Consider the following 18,575-nt stretch of genomic DNA (forward strand, 5'->3'; position numbering starts at 1 on the left):
ATGTTGTCTTGACATCCACTTGCCAAATAGATAGAAGAATCCAGATAGACTTAAGCATGGCTACTAGTGAAAAAGTTTCCTTTTTCATCAAGCCTTGCTTTGAAAGTTTCCACCTTCCTGTCTATCCATCTTTTCCTATTGTAGACCTATTTTTACCCAATGGCTTTTACACCATCTGGTGATTCTACAAGCTTCCAGATTTTATTAGAATACATATATTCTAATTCTGTATTCATTTCTCTTTGCCAAGATGCTGCATTTTTATCTTGGAATGCTTCATCATATGTCCGGGATCAGACTCATGTTCATTTGGGATCAAGTCCAAAAACTCTCCCAAAACATGAATTTTATAGGTTTGCTTGACAACCCTCCCACTATGATGAGCCACTGTCTGTGTATCATTTATGATACGTGTTACAGTTTCTTGTGATATTTCATCTTGTACAGTTGGTACTAGATTAGACATGTCCTTTATAATTTCTTTAAGAACAAATTTACTTATGGGCTTGTGGTTTATTACATAGTCATTTTCTAAAAATTGGTCATTGATTCTAACAATGACCTTCTGATTTTTAAGACTATAAACCTACTTTCATTTTTTTAGGATAACTCACAAACAAGTGAACTCCTGCCCAACTTATCAGTGTCTCTCATGTGCTAGACCACCCAAATCCGAATATGCTTCAGACTAGGCTTACGCCCATTCTGCAATTCTATGGGAGTAGAGAGTTCTGACTTTCTGTTTCTAGTGTATATCCTTAAAACGAATTTGGTAATCATCAATCTACTTATTTCCATAAGAGTCTTATACCTTCTTTCTACTACACCATTCTGTTGGGGTGTACTAGGTGCAGTTAGTTGGGATTGAGTCCCGACTTTTGATAAGTGACTCCTAAATTGTCCCAAGAGGTACTTGCCACTACGATCTTACCATAGTGACTTGATACTTTTACTTTAACATTTCTCCGCATCAGCCTTGTACTTTTTGAACTAATCAAAGTACTTAGTCTTGCGGCACATCAAGTAAATGTATTTGTATCTTGAATAGTTGTCTAAAAATAGACGAAATATTCGATACTACCTCTTGTCTGGATAGTCATAGGATCACACAAATCAGAATGAACCAATTCCAACATATCTTTGGTTCCATACCCCTTAGACTTAAAAGCTTCTTGGTTATTTTTCCTTCCAAGTAAGACTCGCAGGTTGGAAAGATTTCCACTACTAATGAACCCAAAAGTTCATCAGCTACCAATGAATCCTACTCAAGTTAATATTGTAGGTCCCTTTGGAGGCCGGTAAGAGGGGAGGGGTGAATTGCCCTACAAAATAAAACCAAAAACCCTTCTCGGATATTCAACTAACTTAAAAGAACTTGTAATTAAAAGAGCAGAGACTAATTAAAACAGAAAATAGACACAGAGGAATTACTTGGTTTGCAATCAGAGGATTGCTAATCCAAGGCAAAGAAGGCGCACTAATTAATTCTCCTCTGGGCGGAGTAGCCTCTTACAGTGTTGAAAGCACAGAAAGAAATAACACAAATGAAAGCACTGGATTACAAGTAGTTGTTCTTGATTGATGATTGCTTCTGGACCAAGGCTATATTTATAGTCTTGGTCCGGGCGCCCCCGGGGGGATAAACTTTTATCCCCTAACGGTCAGATTGCGAAAATCACGATCCTGGTCAAAATCATGCTCCGGGCGCCCCGGACAGCTCCGGGCGCCCGGAATGGTTCCGGGCGCCCTGGAGCAAAAAGTCAACTGCGATTGACTTTTTGTCCGGGATCACTTCTCCGTTAAGTCCCAATCTCGGTCCGGGTCTGTTCGCTCCGGCTTCGCTAGCTTGGGTGATCTCGGCCTTCAGGAATAGGGCTCACCCGAACCCATGTTTCGGCCTTCTCCTCGAGCAGCCTTCCTTCCCGGTTTCTCGTCCCTCGAGCGCCGCGCACGCTCTTCTCGTCCACCGGTGTACTCTTCCGCGGTCAGACGCACCGAGCCCGTCGGCTCTCTCCCGTGCCGTCCTTCTCGCTAGCCGCGTCTTCCGCTCGACTTCCTGTGTTCCTAAGCTCCTGCACACTTAGACACAAGGGTTAAACAAACGCAGGACCTAACTTAGCTTGTTTGATCACATCAAAACACCTTGGGGTTCCAACAATCTCCCCCTTTTTGATGTGAGCAACCCAAGTTAAGTTAGGGTAACCATATGCAATAAAAACAATTTATATTAAAATAAGTCCAAATATTTTTCAATTGAAAAATTATAGTACCTCCCCCTAGACTTAACATACTTCTCCCCCTTTGATCACATAAAAATTGGGGTTATAAACAAGTCTAAGGTAAATTCAAACAAGACTTTTAAGTGTAAAATGTTTAGTAAAGACACTCTTCAGAATTTTTTGTTTGAAAAAAAATATTTTTCAGATAAGAACAGTCATACGTGTTAAAAATTTAAGTTTAAAACTTATCTCAGCATTCACAAAAAAAATTTTTTCTAATTTTTTTTTTTAAAAATTTTTAAGTGAATATTCATAAGAAACAATTCTAAGTCAATTTTTTTTAAAAAAAATGATAAGGCAATTTAAAAAAAATCTAAGTTAACTTTGAAAAAAAAATTCTAAGTCAATTTTCATGAAAATTTCTAAGATAATGAAAAATTGCTAAGTTAAGTTAGAAAGTTTTTAAATATTTTCTAACACAAATTGAATAACTCTTTTAAAGCATTAAGTAATTTAAATTAATGTTTTTTCAGTTAGTCAATTAAACTTTTCATTTCGATAGTTGGCTTCCAGGTCGTGGCGAGACATTAGGCCTTCTTGGTTATTGGAGCAACAACCACTTCCTTAGACAAAGCCTCATAAAGAAATTAGTTGTTTAATTTCCTTGCTGAAAATGCTAAGTCTGACTTTAATTTTAAGTTAAACAGGTTTTTGGAATCCAGTAAAGGTTCCTACTTACAGGATTAACCAAGTATTTCCTAGGTATATAGATTTTTGATATATTTCTAATTTGACTTTGATGAAATCTATAATACCAATTTAAATTTCTAAAAGTAGGAATATTTGAACCATTAGATTTTTTCAATCTTTCTATTTCTTCATTTAGTTTTTCATTTTCAATTTTCAATTTTTCAAAATCCTCTATAAGACATGATTTTGCCAAAATTCTCTTTGTTTCTAAAATTTCATTTTCTAATTTGGCATTTTTATTTTCTAATTTATACATGGATTTAGTCATGGCTTTGATACCAGAGTAAAGTTGATCAGGGGGTAAGAGGCATACCTCACTTACCATGTCGGACTTGAAACCTGAATCTCCCCCTACTTCACTGCTTTCATCCGAGGTCACTCCCTCTTCATCGATGCTAGGTTCTGATATACTTTGTCTATCGTAGTTTGCCATTAGTGCTATTCCGACATATTCTTGAGCTTCTGATTCGGATGAAGAAGTGTCGTCCCAAGTTGCTTTTAGGTTGTGTTTCTTGGGAGACTTCCTTTTGGCCTTTTTGAGTTCTGGGCAGTCTTCCCTTAGGTGTCCCTCCTTCTGACACTGGTAGCACCGTACCTTTCTTCTACCTTTTTGATTTTTGTTATTCTGCATTTTAAATTTATTAGATCTAAAAAACTTTTTAAAGTTTCTTACCATGTACGCTTCTTGATCGTCTTCGGAGTCTGACTCAGGTTCATCCTTATTGGTTGCGTTCAGCGCCATAGTCTTGGTTGTGTCCTTTGATATCTCTGCACATCTAGTTTCGTGTAATTCAAGGGTAGAAAACAACTCTTCTAAAGTACTTACCTTCAGGTCTTTTGAGATGTAGTAGGCGTCGATGATTGATGTCCATTCCGGAGTTCTTGGAAATGCGTTGAGCGCGTAGCGTATAGTGTCCCGGTTTGTTACCGTTTCACCGAGGTTCTCGAGACCAGTAACTAGTTCTTTTACCTTTGCGTGTAAACCAGCTACTTTCTCACCTTTCTCCAGACGGATGTTCATCAGTTTGTTGTGGAGGATGTCCCTTCTAGCGAGCTTTGCTTCGGACGTGCCTTCGTGGAGTTCCAAGAACTTCTCCCAAAGTTCTTTAGCAGATAAATAGTTTCCGATGCGGTTGACCTCTTGAGTAGCAAGTGATGTTCCGCTCGGTTGTTTGCTACCGATTCATTCCGCTCCTTCTTTGTCCAATCGCTCTCTTCTTTTCTTTTCTATCTTTATCTATTGGAGCTACAAAACCATATTTCATAATAAATCGAATTTCAAAATCTGTTTTAGGAACATACGACGCTTCCATCTGCGAAGTTCCCTCGAATTTTGGTGGACGATGCTTGGTCCGACCATCTTGTTGCTTCGATCGGTGGTTAGTCCTCCCCTTGGCTCTGATACCACTTGTAGGTCCCTTTGGAGGCCGGCAAGAGGGGAGGGGTGAATTGCCCTACAAAATAAAACCAAAAACCCTTCTCGGATATTCAACTAACTTAAAATAACTTGTAATTAAAAGAGCAGAGACTAATTAAAACAGAAAATAGACACAGAGGAATTACTTGGTTTGCAATCAGAGGATTGCTAATCCAAGGCAAAGAAGGCGCACTAATTAATTCTCCTCTGGGCGGAGTAACCTCTTACAGCGTTGAAAGCACAGAAAGAAATAACACAAATGAAAGCACTGGATTACAAGTAGTTGTTCTTGATTGATGATTGCTTCTGGACCAAGGCTATATTTATAGTCTTGGTCCGGGCGCCTGGAAGGGTTCCGGGCGCCCCCGGGGGGATAAACTTTTATCCCCTAACGGTCAGATTGCGAAAATCACGATCCTGGTCAAAATCATGCTCCGGGCGCCCGGAATGGTTCCGGGCGCCCCGGAACAAAAAGTCAACTGCGATTGACTTTTTGTCCGGGATCACTTCTCCGTTAAGTCCCAGTCTCGGTCTGGGTCTGTTCGCTCCGGCTTCGCTAGCTTGGGTGATCTCAGCCTTCAGGAATAGGGCTCACCCGAACCCATGTTCCGGCCTTCTCCTCGAGCAGCCTTCCTTCCCGGTTTCTCGTCCCTCGAGCGCCGCGCACGCTCTTCTCGTCCACCGGTGTACTCTTCCGCGGACACCTCGTCCCTCAGACGCACCGAGCCCGTCGGCTCTCTCCCGTGCCATCCTTCTCGCTAGCCGCGTCTTCCGCTCGACTTCCTGTGTTCCTAAGCTCCTGCACACTTAGACACAAGGGTTAAACAAACGCAGGACCTAACTTAGCTTGTTTGATCACATCAAAACACCTTGGGGTTCCAACAAATATAACCTAACCTTAGATGCCAAAGATATAAATGGTTCATTTCTGAAGGTTGCTTTCTCTTATAGTTAGAAGATGTGTTACTAATTTCTATTTGTTGCATTGTGGGAGTTATTGGATTTATAAATTGCCAACCAACGTACCAGAATAGATAACTTCCCTATTTTTCTTGACAACAACTTTGTTATCAAAATAGACATAATATCTATTCTTTAATAGTTTAGAAACTGAAAACAAGTTCTTTCTAAACTTAGTACGTAAAGACAATTTCTAAAATCCATATTTTATTCCTATCAGAGGATAAGCATCTCCCACTGCAATAGCTACCACCTTTTGCAGTAGTGCCCATGTAGACGGTGATTTACCTTTCATATAGTTATCGGGTTTCCTGGAACCCCTGCAATGAATTGCAGATATGCTCAGTGACTCCTGTATCTACACACCAGGTACCGGTAGATAATACCATTAAACATATATGAATGAAATACACCTATCTTGTTCTTAATTCTAAGAAGACAGTCTACCTTAATGTCCAAGTCCTATTTCCAATCATTACAATTGGGACTACTAAGTCTTTTCTATAGTATAACAACTAGGGGATTGACAAACATTTTAAATCCTAAGAGTCACAAAAATATTTGGTCAAGATCAACTCCTTAAAATTCCCATGAATTTTGTATGCCACGATAGTGTGGATGTATACAAAATCAAAGAGGAGACTTTATCCATTAATTTTATTATCTCATCAACTTTACTTTATGACGAATAAAATTAATAGTTGATCTGTCTTTGATCAAATATTTGGTCAAAACTTTTGAATTTAAAATAACATTGATTCCTCAAACAATATTATTTAAATTCACCAACACCTCAAACATCGTGAATTTTGCATGCCACGATAGTGTGGACGTATACAAAATTTAAACATTTGTAAGAGGAAGGTTTTACCCATTAATTATCTTGTCAATAAATCTTTATGACAAATAAAATTACCTCAAATACCATAAATTTTGTATGCCACGATAGTGTGGACGTATACAAAATCAAACATTTGTAAGAGGGGTTTTTAATTTTATTATCTTGTCAACCTATTTATTTGACAAATTAATAGTTGGTTTTCTTCGGTCAAACAAATAATAGCAGTGACTCCGATGGGGAGGATACTATTAGACGTGCCTAAGTGTATACCATTACTTGACACTAAGTCAATTAATAAGATTGTGCCCCTTCCGATGGGGAAGATCACACGCTCTTAATTAACTTCCTATAGTCATCTAAAATGGAAGTTTAATCTAGTGATCCGCAAACAAGCTCATCCGATATGGAGGAAGGCACTCAGAGCCAACGCGCAAGCTTGTTGCATCACTTATAAACCAGTAATGGAGACCGTGGAATTTATTTAAAAATAAATCCCTCTCCCACTTAATTATTTAAAGTGAGGAATTTTGACTATGCGAGCCTACTTAACATGCATACTAACAAGCACACACATCACAGCATAAAAAGCAATAAATAGAAAAACTAATTTTCAACTATTATGGCTTTTATCTATTGCTGTCCTCCGTGTGTCGCCAACCCTAGCTGCTGCTATCTTTGGCCACCGCCACCGGGTCTAGTTGTCGCATCCATCTTGCTCCTTGTTCCGCTGCACCTCTGATCCTCAAAAGGTTCCACGCCTTACAAGATTCGATCAGCGACATAAATAGAATTTTACATTTTCGATCCTATATTCCTCGAAGGAATGTACATGTAAACTAGATCAAACATAAAATAAAATTTACATCCATCGATCCTATATTCTATAAAAGGAATGTACATGTAACTAGATCAAAAATAAAATCCTAATAAAACTAAATACAGCTCCTGCTGTATTTTATAATACAATCATGCACACACAATAAATGCCCTTGACATGTCCAAGGGTCTAATCACACACATAATAATTATAAGCCATAATAGTTGGATCCTGCATCCACAAAGTTAGCACATCCTACTATTAACCTGCTTAAATTATGTATGACATGTGCATAATTAAACTAATACCAAATACACAGAGGCAAAACCCTAGCTCTGATACCAATTGTTGGTTGCTACTCGGAAAACCTAATGATTCCACTGTACAAAAATTTTGTACAAAGGTCTGAACCTTTTCCTAGCTACCATGTGTTCTTTTAAATTAAACTTGGATCGCCTGCGGAACTTAACACGTTTGATCCTAAGTTTAATTTATTTGTTCTTTTAGGTTTAGACTTGGATCTCCTGCGGAAGTTAACACGTTCAATCCAAATCACCTAGGTTATTAATTCCATTAAATATTAATTTCCAAAATTGGCTTCCAGGACTACATGGCGAGGCACATGACCTTCTTGGATATGAGAACAACCACCACTGCCTAGACAAAGCCTTTTAAGGAAAACTAATATTTAATTTCCTTAAATAACTTTAGGTCAACCAAAAAGAACAATCAAATCACAAGGAAAAGAAAAATAAAAGAACACAACATCGAAAACAAATTCGAAATACTAGAATCGCATGCCTCTTGTATTTGGTATTTTTACATGGAGATAAAACTAACATGATGCGGAAAACTATATTAGTTATACCTTACTTAGTAAATAATGACCTCTTGATCTTCTACCGTATTCCTCTTCTAATCCCGGACGTTGTGTGGGCAACGATCTTCCGAGACGAGAACCACCAAGGCACCTTCTTCTTCTTTGCAAGGTTCGACCACGACATGACTCCAAGAAAGGATGAGGTTCGGCCACCACCACCAAGCTCCAAGGGATGCAAGAGCGAAGCCTCCTTTCTCTCCTTTTCTCCAAGCTAGATCCGACCACCACAAGGACTCCAAGAGAACAAGATGGTTCGGCCACAAGAAGGAGAAGAGAGAAGAGGAAGAGGCCGGCCACCAAGGAAAAGAGGGAGGAAAAGAATAATAGAGTTGTTCGTTCATAAAGCCTCCTCTACCCCCTCTTTTATAATCCTTGATCTTGGCAAATAAGGAAATTTAAATAAAAACTTGCTTAATTCTTTTGCCATGAAAAGGAAAAATTTATTTAATTAAAAATAATTTTTCTTTTCATTATAACATGGCCGACCACTTATTTCCCCAAATCAAGGAGAGTTTTAATTAAACAAGAATTAAAACTTCCTAATTTGTTTCCAGAAATTTATAAAAATTTCTCCAATAATTTTTATCCCTTCATGATTGGTTTATAAAAAGGAAATTTAATAAATTAAAATCTTTCTTTTAAACATGTAGATAAAAAGAAAATTATCTCTAAAAATTAAAATATCTTTTAATCTACAAATAAGGAAAGATATCAAATCTTTTTTTAATCTTTTGTAGAAACTTATAAAATAGAATATTTAATTTTTAAACTCTCTTTTAAATCTTGAACATGGTTAAAAAGGAAAGTTTTCTTAAAATTTAAAATCCACCTTTTAATCAACAAATAAGGAAAGATTTCAAATTTTAAACTCTCTTTTAAACATGTAGATGATTTACAAATAAGGAAAGTTTTTACCCAAAATTAAAACCATCCTTTTAATCTACAAATAAGGAAAGAGATTAATCTCTTCTCCTAATCTTTTATAGAAAGCTATAAAAAGAAATTTTTAATTTTAAAACTCTCTTTTAAAACCATGATATCCATATAAGAAATAATTTTAATAAAAATCTTTTTTAATATTTTAGTGGCCGACCACCTAAGCTTGGGACCCAAGCTTTGGCCGACCACCAACTTGGCTCATCCACTTGGTCTTGGCCGACCCTAGCTTGGGTTCCAAGCTAGCTTGGTCGGCCCCATTGGATGAGAAAGAAGGTGGGTATGTGGTGGGTATAAATCTCTATATACAAGAGGCTACGATAGGGACCGAGAGGAGGAATTGGTTTTGGTCTCCCGATAAAATTAAGCATCCCGTGTTCGCCCCGAACACAAAACTTAATTTTATCAATAATCATTTATTCTACTAGAGAACTATTATTGAACTACCGCACCAATCCCAAATTACATTTTGGGCTCCTTCTTATTATGAGTGTATTAGTCTCCCTGTGTTTAAGATATCGAATGTCCACTAATTAAGTGAGTTACTGACAACTCATTTAATTAATATCTTAGTCCAAGAGTAGTACCACTCAACCTTATCGTCCACTACAACAAAAATATTAAAAGACAACAGTTAAAAACCGTTGTCGTAAGCCTTTAAAACTGTTGTAATTGACAGTGTTGTTAAAAGTGGGGGGCTACGACAACGATTTTAAACCGTTGTCTTTGAATGAAAAGACAACAATTTTGCAAAGGTTTTAAACCGTTGTCTTTGAATGAAAAGACAACGGTTTAAAACCGTTGTTATTTAGAGCATTTTTATGCTAATTACAACCGTTTTTGGGGCTACGACAATGGTTTTTAACCGTTGCCTTTGAGGGTGATAGACAACAATAATGATTTTAAACCGTTGTCTTTTAAATTATTATCTTTTAATACCAATATATCATATTTCAATTTAAAATATAATAAAGAATCATAATCAAGAAAGAATATTCCCCACATCAGTATCATTCAAAATGTTAGTTATACAAGAATTGCAATCACAAAAGAAGAAACATATCTCATGTTCAAATAAAATTTATCCCAATACAAATAAACAAATAAACTTTATTTACAACTAATGAACAATAGCCAAAAGATCGACTATTTCATGATGATTCAGTCACTGCCTATTTCATGATCTGAACCGTTGCGACAAAGTTCTTCTAGTTGAGCTGGATCTCTACCCTGCTGGCTACTACAGCTACAGGATGTTGATCCCTTATCAAGTGCTACCTCAGTTTGAGTACGACTCATGGTAGCCTGGCTCGAAGATTCCTCTAATCCGAGAGTCTGCTTGGGGTGAATGACTGAATCATCATGGTTCAATGTCAAGTGAGGCGTGGAACCATGACCATTTGGATTTTCCATCGAGGACAGTAACCATCTCATCCAATCCTCTCGTCTTCTAATTTTCTCTGCTTGTAGATGATTGCAAGAATAGGTTTTGAAGAAAAATACCAAGATGAATTATTTAAGAAACATAACTGATAAGAGTAGAATCAAGAGGGGAAAAGATGGGTGTGAAGTACCTGTATTTCAAGTTCTGTCGAATCTCTTAGAGCATTCAATATCACCGCTGTGCTCGTTGTCACCCTTTTGACCTGCATATATTGTGATGTGTTAGGAAGTAGAGGCAGTTAAATTTTTTGAACATGGAATTACTCCTGATAATCACATGGATTACTCACCATGTTAAAGGTAGCAATCAATGAGATGGGAACCCAACCTTGATCATCCATCTTGCCACGAAGAAAAATGTCCTTACAGAGATTATCCATGCTACAGCAGAAACAATTTAAATTATTAACTGCCTGAAAAAATTATCATACAGATATTAAGGTACCTAAAATAGTATTCAATATCTGCCGCTTCAATCTCAGTTTCTGATTATCAACCAGAGAATGAATCCTGATTGTGAAAGGATAAAATCCGTTGTCTTTTAACAGTTTTTAACAGTGGGGAAATTAATAATACCTTAATCCAATGATAGGCTTGCTAAACTAGTTTTTCACTTTTGTTCTAAACACCAAGAAAAGCTGGAAAAGCTGGAGACTATAAATGCAAGAAGAGTGAAATTTTAAAATGAAAGATTTCATTTTGATATTTTGTTTCTCTTCTTCCAAAATCATCGGATAGCATGAGCTGCTCCAACAGAAAAATCAAGCAGAAAACATTATGCCATTTCTGCTGATGTAAAGCAGTGAAGTGGTGATTAGCACACAGAATAAAACAGTCATCATTATCTCTCCCCTTAAATTTTCTGCTTAAGCAATAATCAAGGGAGATCCCTAGCGTTGCCATATATCCTACTGCCATTGATTATAATACTCACGTTATTAAGTTCATAATTTTTCTCATAAAGAATGAAAAATTCCACGTAGGTACCAACAAAATGATAAATAGTTTCGATTTCCAGTAACCAACTAGAAGCGAAAGTAAACCAAAGGATTAGATAGAAAGAAATTGGAAGGCAGCAATTTAGTTTGTTTGATACTTACTATACTTCTCGTTTTCTTTTAGGCTTCCGGATTTGGGCAAGGGGTTATGCCCCATCTCTTCCGAACATCCTCAAGGTTTTCATGGAAATGTTTCTCATAGTAGATGCACATCAGATCAGTGGAGGCTATGCCCACCCTCATGGCCCAAGGGAAATAATGCTGGAAGAAGAGAGTCCTTTGCTTTTCGCTAAACCTTGCTGAACCTCCAACAACTGACATGGCACACATGGGAAGAAGCATTTGCTCAAATTCGATCACCTTAAGGGCAGATTCCCCAATCAGGTTGGTCGGGAGCCTGAATAGCACGTGCCAAAAGTCGTGCACCTCACGAGCACGCGTGGCCACGTAAGCCAGTTCCTCTGTATCCATGAAGCGAACTGGGGGACGATCGTCGGGAGAGAAGTTCCTAGATCCCATGAATTTTGCATAAGCTGAACCAAATGTGTTTTCAGGCATGTCCCAAGCATGTGATACTTGCGAAGTTATAACTCGTGGCCGCTCTAAAAGAACTTCCTGAATCGAAAAAACATTGCCAAAAATGGGTAAAAATTCAGCAAGCAAAGTAGAAAAACATAAAGACTTGGCTTTGGCTGACATGATAACAGACTAGCCTTTTTAGTGCCGTAGAGTGATGGGCAAACACGAAAAACCAAAGTCAATCTGTTAGTATTTCCAAGAAACAACCTCATTATCTAACAATAGATTTAGTGGGGGCAGATACTCAATAGCCCTGCATTTTTTTTTCTTTCCCGTAGATCCATCTTCACCACTTGTGATATTTCTTGTAATTCAACTTATGAGAAAAATTACAAATACATTGTAAAATCAACTTATGACCCACATGATAGTAACATCTAAATAGCATCTAAATGACTCCAGCATTGCATATTTATTCAATTATCAGGATGATTCTATTTGTACCTAATATTGCTTCTTGGCTAGCATGGTAATCAGCATTGCATATCATTTGATCCAAGCAGTGTGCATTGAGCAGAAAAAAGAATTGATTTCTTTTTATTATTATTATCATCAGATTAAATGAGTGTTGATGTTCTCTTACTTGGGCTGGGGAACAATATTTGTATTGGTAACGGCTGATATATTATTATTATCTTCATCTGTCATTTCTGCTGCTAGCTGACAACCTACAACTGCAGCATTATGTATTAGCTTGCAAGCTCATTATGTTTGATAAATTTGGATTTGCTCTTACCACTCTTAGTACTTCCCATGTTTGCTTGAGGTTGAAGATTTTTGCTGAGTCTGTACTTCTGCAATTCAACAAGAGAAGCATAGTCTTCAAATATAAAAATGAATAAAGAAAAGTTAAGGAAGAAGAATTAAGGAATTAGTTAGTCAGGACCTGAAGATGGCTTTTTAGGTGATACACTGTCAGTCCAAGAATGCCCATGAGTCTCATGACTGCTTTTGGTGTTGCCTCTGCATTACACTTAAGCAAGTTAGTTTGCTATCATGCAAAGTATGTTGCCTTGGCTCTATATATATTTTTCTTGTATACTTACTGTCTGCTCCGCCAAGTTGATTAACTGCTTCTATGAATTTATCATGGAGTTCAGGTGTCCACTTCAACCTTGGCTTTGCATCAGTTGATAGCACTAGTCCCGATTCGTCTGGAATGCTCCCCCATTGTTGCAATAACAAATGCCTCTCTGGAGGAAATGCTTCCTTAGAAGAAACGACGTTGTTGTGGCCTTGATGATACATCTTCTGCTTGGTAAGAAATAGTATGCACATCAATCATCAAATAGAAGCAAAGATTTCCCTTTTCCTTTTTCTTACCTTATCTATTGTTGCCTTTGTTTCAAGTAATCCTATGCACATCAGATCTTTGAGTAGTTGAAACTTGTCGCTTTAGATTCATCTACTTCGTATTTCTGGAATGCCAGGATATGCACATCTATGATCTATCATTTTCCCAAAGGCTCATCTACTTCTCTTGCAGCTGAAGGATGGTACAAAACTCTTTATAAGCCAGCTGCAAAAGAGAATTTGGAATTATTTGAATAAAGCAGTTAAGTCGATCCGATCTTCAGAGAAACCCAAAAAGAGATATTGTCCTTCCTTTAATATAAACCGTGTGCTGGAGCTTTAGTTTTCAATTCATGAAGTGAAAGTTTGCACTCATTCTGCAGAAGAAACTTTTTCATGGAACATCTTTAACTAGTTGCATCACATGTGCAGGAGAATAGATCCATAAATATCCATTCGCTTTCATAAAAGGCCTACTAAAGAAAAAAGAAGCATATACTTGTGAAGAGAATTTTTAAACTTGAAGAGAAAAATAATGGCCTTAGTAATCCATCAAATAATGTCTTCTTTTTTTTGTTCCTTTGTTTTTGTTGTTTAATGGAGAGGTCGTTGAACTCACCGAGAAGACGAAGTCGAAGCCTTTCTCCAGCACCAGGCGCAGGAAATCAAGCCGCTCCCACATCATATCTAAGTATTTGGGCGAGTTGAACACCCTCTCAGCGGAGAAGTCTACCCTCTCGACCTTGAAGTCTAAGCAGTGTCGGTGCACGACGACGCACCGCTCGTATGCCTTGTCGTCCACGGCGACGATGACCAGGTGGTTCAGCAGCTCTCTTGTCCCGTCCCTATGCGGAAGCTCTCCAGGAACACGTCCAGTACAGATCCGGGCATGGACCAGAACACATTCAAGGAGGTTATTATCACCGCATTGTCCGCGGTAGCAGCTGCTTTCAGGACCCTCTCCAACCTCATTTCCTGGCTTTTCTGTCATCGCAGTATCACCATTTCGTCGGAACCCTAAAAAGGTATTTTTCTTTTCTGGGAGGGAAAAAAACAGAGGCAACACTCACTGTCGCATCCCGCAAAACAGCAGGAGCAGAGCTCGCCGGTTCATACTGCAGCTCCGACGGGGGATATAAACTCGGAGGCAGAACGGAAGCCGCCAGCTGCTGCTTCGGGATGACAGGATAAGCATGGATGAAATCGACTCGGCAGGAGGTCGAGGAAATGGAAACCACAGGCACGGTAGAGGAGGGTGATCGAAAGGGCAACAACCCCCACAAAGAGCAAGGGAAAGAAATATGACTAGGGTTCGGGAACGTGAAGGGGAAAATAGGGCGCCGAAAAGATATTCAAGGAGGGAAAGTAAAACTGCGCGCGAGGAGAAAAAAAGACCAAAGTCAAATTACAACAGTTTTATTTAAACCGTTGTCGTATCCCTTAAAAATATGCATAAAGACAACGGTTTATAAAACCGTTGTAAAAAGTGTTGTTGATTTAAAATGAAGCCGCTCAATGACAACAGTTTTCACAAAACCGTTGTCTTTTATATTTAATGGGGAGTTCAAAGACAATGGTTTTGTCAAAAACCGTTGTCTTTGATCAAATTCACAACAGTTTCTCTTAAAACCGTTGTCTTTGGGGTGTTGTCTTTTAACATTTTTGTTTAGTGGTCATGTCAGACTAAGTCCACCTGCAGGGTTTAACATGACAATCCTTATGAGCTCCTCTTGGGGACATTCTCAACCTAGATTACTAGGACACAGTTTCCTTCTATAATCAACAACACACACTATAAGTGATATCATTTCCCAACTTATCGGGCTTATTGATTTATCGAACTAAATCTCACCCATTGATAAATTAAAGAAATAAATATCAAATATATGTGCTTGTTATTATATTAGGATTAAGAGCACACACTTCCATAATAACTGAGGTCTTTGTTCCTTTATAAAGTCAGTATAAAAGAAACGACCTCTAATGGTTCTACTCAATACACTCTAAGTGTACTAGTGTAATTATATAGTTAAGATAAACTAATACCTAATTACACTACGACCTTCTAATGGTCTGTTCCTTTCCATCTTGGTCGTGAGCTACTGTTTATAATTTATAAGGTACTGATAACATGATCTTCTGTGTGTGACACTGTTAGTTAGAGCCCTAGAGCCAATCATTTGATGATTGTATGGACTCATTGTATCATATTCTTGTATATTAATAAAGGCATTTGTTTGGTTATTATACTTATTTGTATTAGTGCCAAATAGACTAAGTATAATAGCGTCCTTGAGTAGAAGGTTTATACCTATATCAATCGATTAGTTGAATCGATAGTGAGATGATATAGGGAACACTACTCTAAATCATTCCTAGTCGAGTATTAACATTCAGGGACAATGTTAGTGCAATAAGACTAGCATGTAGGTCAGCTCGATGACTTGATCTCACAAGTCATGGATATAGAGATATCAAGCTGACACATGGGTATACATTGGAGAATGTATACTGAATGACCCGCCATGAGAAAGTATCATGGATCGTTATATGAGTGTCATATACTTTCTCATGTGGCTATTAGTATGACTATTAGTCCTTAGACCTGAAGTCACCATGGATCCCTACATAAGGAGTTATGTACTTTGGTTTCGTCAAACGTCACCCGTAACTGGGTGGACTATAAAGGCGATTACTGGGTATATAACGAATTATGCAGAGGGATGTGAGTGATGTAGATGGGATCTATCCCTCCCATATGACGGGAGCGACATCGGTATTCTTGATAGAGTGAGACCACTAAGTGCATGACCATGCCCAAATGAGTCAACATTAGATGTTGAGCTCATTTGATTGAGTGAATCTACTTAGAGTTCAAGATTTAGATTGATTAGAGGATGACACGGTCTATGCCTCACATTGATCAATCTAGATGTCTAGGATAGAAGGACAATGTCACATATTGTGAGGAGTCACAATTAGTAGTCACAAGGTGATGTTGGATCTCAACATTCTTATAATTTGGGTAGTAATGATGTGTTGCTAGATACCGCTCATTACTTATGTTCCTAAATAAGTTTAGGGGCATTGCTAACTTTACAAGAACCTATAGGGTCACACACTAAGGACAATTAGATGGAGATTTGGTTCATATGATGAACCAAGAGGATTAGATTCATTTGATGAATCAAATTGGATTAAAAGTAATCCTAATTGGGCTAATTGAGTTGGACTCAAGTTGATTCAAGTATTCAATGAGTCTAATTTTGATTATGACTTATTAAATCAATTTAATTTAATGAATTAGATTCATTATATTAAGTTGGCTCGAATCAAATGGTTGGATTAGATCAACCATGGTAGAGATTGGGCCAAGTTTGACTTGACTTGAGAAGGAAGACCAAAGGTCAATTTTGACTTGACTTTTTGCCACCTCATTGGTGAGTTGGCATTAGGTGGACCAATGATGATGTTCCACATCATCATAGTGTGCCACCTCATGGGAGTTACATACCCATTCTCTTTTAATGAGGCATTAAATGAGAAATGGGGGTTACTCTTGGAGAGGTGGCCGGCCACTTTAGTGAGGGAAAAGAAATGAAATTTTCATTGAAGCCTCATTCATTCCTTTCTTCTTCCTCAAGCTCTCCCTCTCCCTCTCCTCCTTGCTTGGCCGAATCTTACCAAGGTGCTAGCACACCTTTGTGTGAGGTTTTCTCCACCTACATGTCCGTGTGAGCACACCTTGTGTGTGGTTTTCTCCACCTACGTGTTCGTGTGGATACTTCTAGAGGACCGACGCTTGACGGTCTAGAGATCCGGCAAATCCTTGGACGAGCGGGAACTCGAAAGGGCACGCTTCAAGGTATACTTCTTAACACATAGATCTAGGAGTAGATCTAGATATTTAAAACCTCGTACTCGTAATTTTCGTTCGGTTTTCCTTGCACGGATCTACGACTTTGGGTGATTCGGGGTTTCCGCGACGCAAAAAGCGGTTTTCGCGGCCCGAAGAACCCAACAGTGGTATCAGAGCCACGTGCAAGGCTTGTACGAGTTTAGTTTTATTTTTTTGAAAAATAAAAGATTCTGCGATTTTCTGTAAATTTAAGTTTTTATAGTTTTTTATGGGTAATTTTTCCGTAGAAGCGAAGCACAAGTGTCTCGGCACTTGTAGGCTTCGGCTACCGGAAAGATTTTTCCAAAACGGCTTTGTTTCGCTCCAAAATTTTTGGAGACAGCGGGCTTGGGTGCCATTAGATCGCTTAGGAGCAACTCGCGATGGTTAGATTGCAGGTAGGGGTACTGCCCTAACCCATGAGGTTGCTCATGATTGCACGAAATCGCTAAAACGAACCACGGGAAGATTTTTCGAAGCGGCAATGTCTCGCCCAAATCGTTTGGGACAGCGGGTTTAAACACTGTTGGATCGCAAAGGAACCCTCGCGATGGTTAGATCGCGGGTAAGCCTTGGCCCCAAGGAATCCAGTTCATGATTGCGCAAACCGCTAAGCGGGTCCAGGAAATTTTACTCGTAAAAATTGTAAAAAATTAATTTTAAAATTATAGAAAATTATGACAAATATATAATTTTTAATTATATATTAATTTTGTGATAGTCATGGCCCAAAAACCCAATGTGATTGGATTGTGTTGTAATTCATAATACGGTCTGCGTGCCGTTATGTGTTTGCGAGTGTTGTATTATATTCGTGACCTGCGCGTCGCACCTTCTCTTATATTCTTGTTGTAAATTAGATTTAGACTCGAATGTAACTCGAGTTTCAAATTGTAATGTACAAATTGGAGCGGTGGAGGGTCCACACGAGACGGAGTTCCGAGGCGGGCACGAGCAACACAAGGTGGTCAAAGGGAGGAGCTTGGAGAAGCTGTTGACCCTAGGTTGACCAGTCGATCTTCTCATTGGCTTGAGAAGATCGTAGTAGGGCCATGACTAAATCACAAATAGATTAATTAATTGCTTGTGTATGTGATGCATATTTAATAAGTAGTTAATTAATTAGTGCCTTACGATTAGATTAGATCTAAGTCGTGCACATGATGCACCCTTGCGATTAGATTAGATCTAAGTCGTGCACAAGATGCATCCTTTTTCGATTAGATTAGATCTCAATCGACTCAACTCTAATGCCTAACCGTGTCGTGATACCTATCACTACCTCGATCACATGTATTGTTGAATCTGCCAAAGCAGAGCAATACATATTATCTTGGTAGGGTACGGAGGGACAATCTTGGTCCCGCCTATCAACGCATGGGTGAATACAAACTCAATTAGATTGAGTATTCCTAGTTGCTCGGTTAGATCGAGTCAACTATAGGCATTCTTCCAACGGTTGGAAAAGATAGGTCAAAATCACATCTATATTAACTCTCGGGCGTATTAGCCAAAGCTAACTCGAGTTTTAATATAAATGCGGA

The 18,575-nt window shown here is 38.3% G+C and overlaps 1 protein-coding gene across 5 annotated transcripts; it reads right to left on the reverse strand.

The window, feature by feature from the left end:
• Positions 1-10,394: 10,394 nt before the first annotated feature.
• LOC122001780 (ubiquinone biosynthesis protein COQ4 homolog, mitochondrial-like) lies at positions 10,395-13,892 on the reverse strand. 5 transcript variants are annotated; one of them, XM_042556699.1, is made up of 9 exons: positions 13,753-13,892; positions 13,164-13,606; positions 12,887-13,091; positions 12,727-12,803; positions 12,577-12,634; positions 12,424-12,514; positions 11,364-11,872; positions 10,554-10,644; positions 10,395-10,466 (listed from the first exon to the last, which is right to left on the reverse strand). In XM_042556699.1, the coding sequence occupies exons 6-7, from the start codon at positions 12,479-12,481 to the stop codon at positions 11,382-11,384; spliced, it is 549 nt and encodes a 182-aa protein (XP_042412633.1). In that variant the 5' UTR covers positions 12,482-12,514; positions 12,577-12,634; positions 12,727-12,803; positions 12,887-13,091; positions 13,164-13,606; positions 13,753-13,892; the 3' UTR covers positions 10,395-10,466; positions 10,554-10,644; positions 11,364-11,381. The 5 variants fall into 5 exon arrangements, with proteins under 5 accessions (XP_042412633.1, XP_042412632.1, XP_042412636.1 ...); XM_042556698.1 differs by having other exon boundaries at positions 13,164-13,609; XM_042556702.1 differs by having other exon boundaries at positions 11,364-11,876; positions 13,164-13,609.
• Positions 13,893-18,575: the final 4,683 nt, after the last annotated feature.

Source organism: Zingiber officinale, chromosome 7A, assembly GCF_018446385.1.
Source record: "Zingiber officinale cultivar Zhangliang chromosome 7A, Zo_v1.1, whole genome shotgun sequence".
Classification (NCBI taxonomy): Eukaryota; Viridiplantae; Streptophyta; class Magnoliopsida; order Zingiberales; family Zingiberaceae; genus Zingiber; species Zingiber officinale.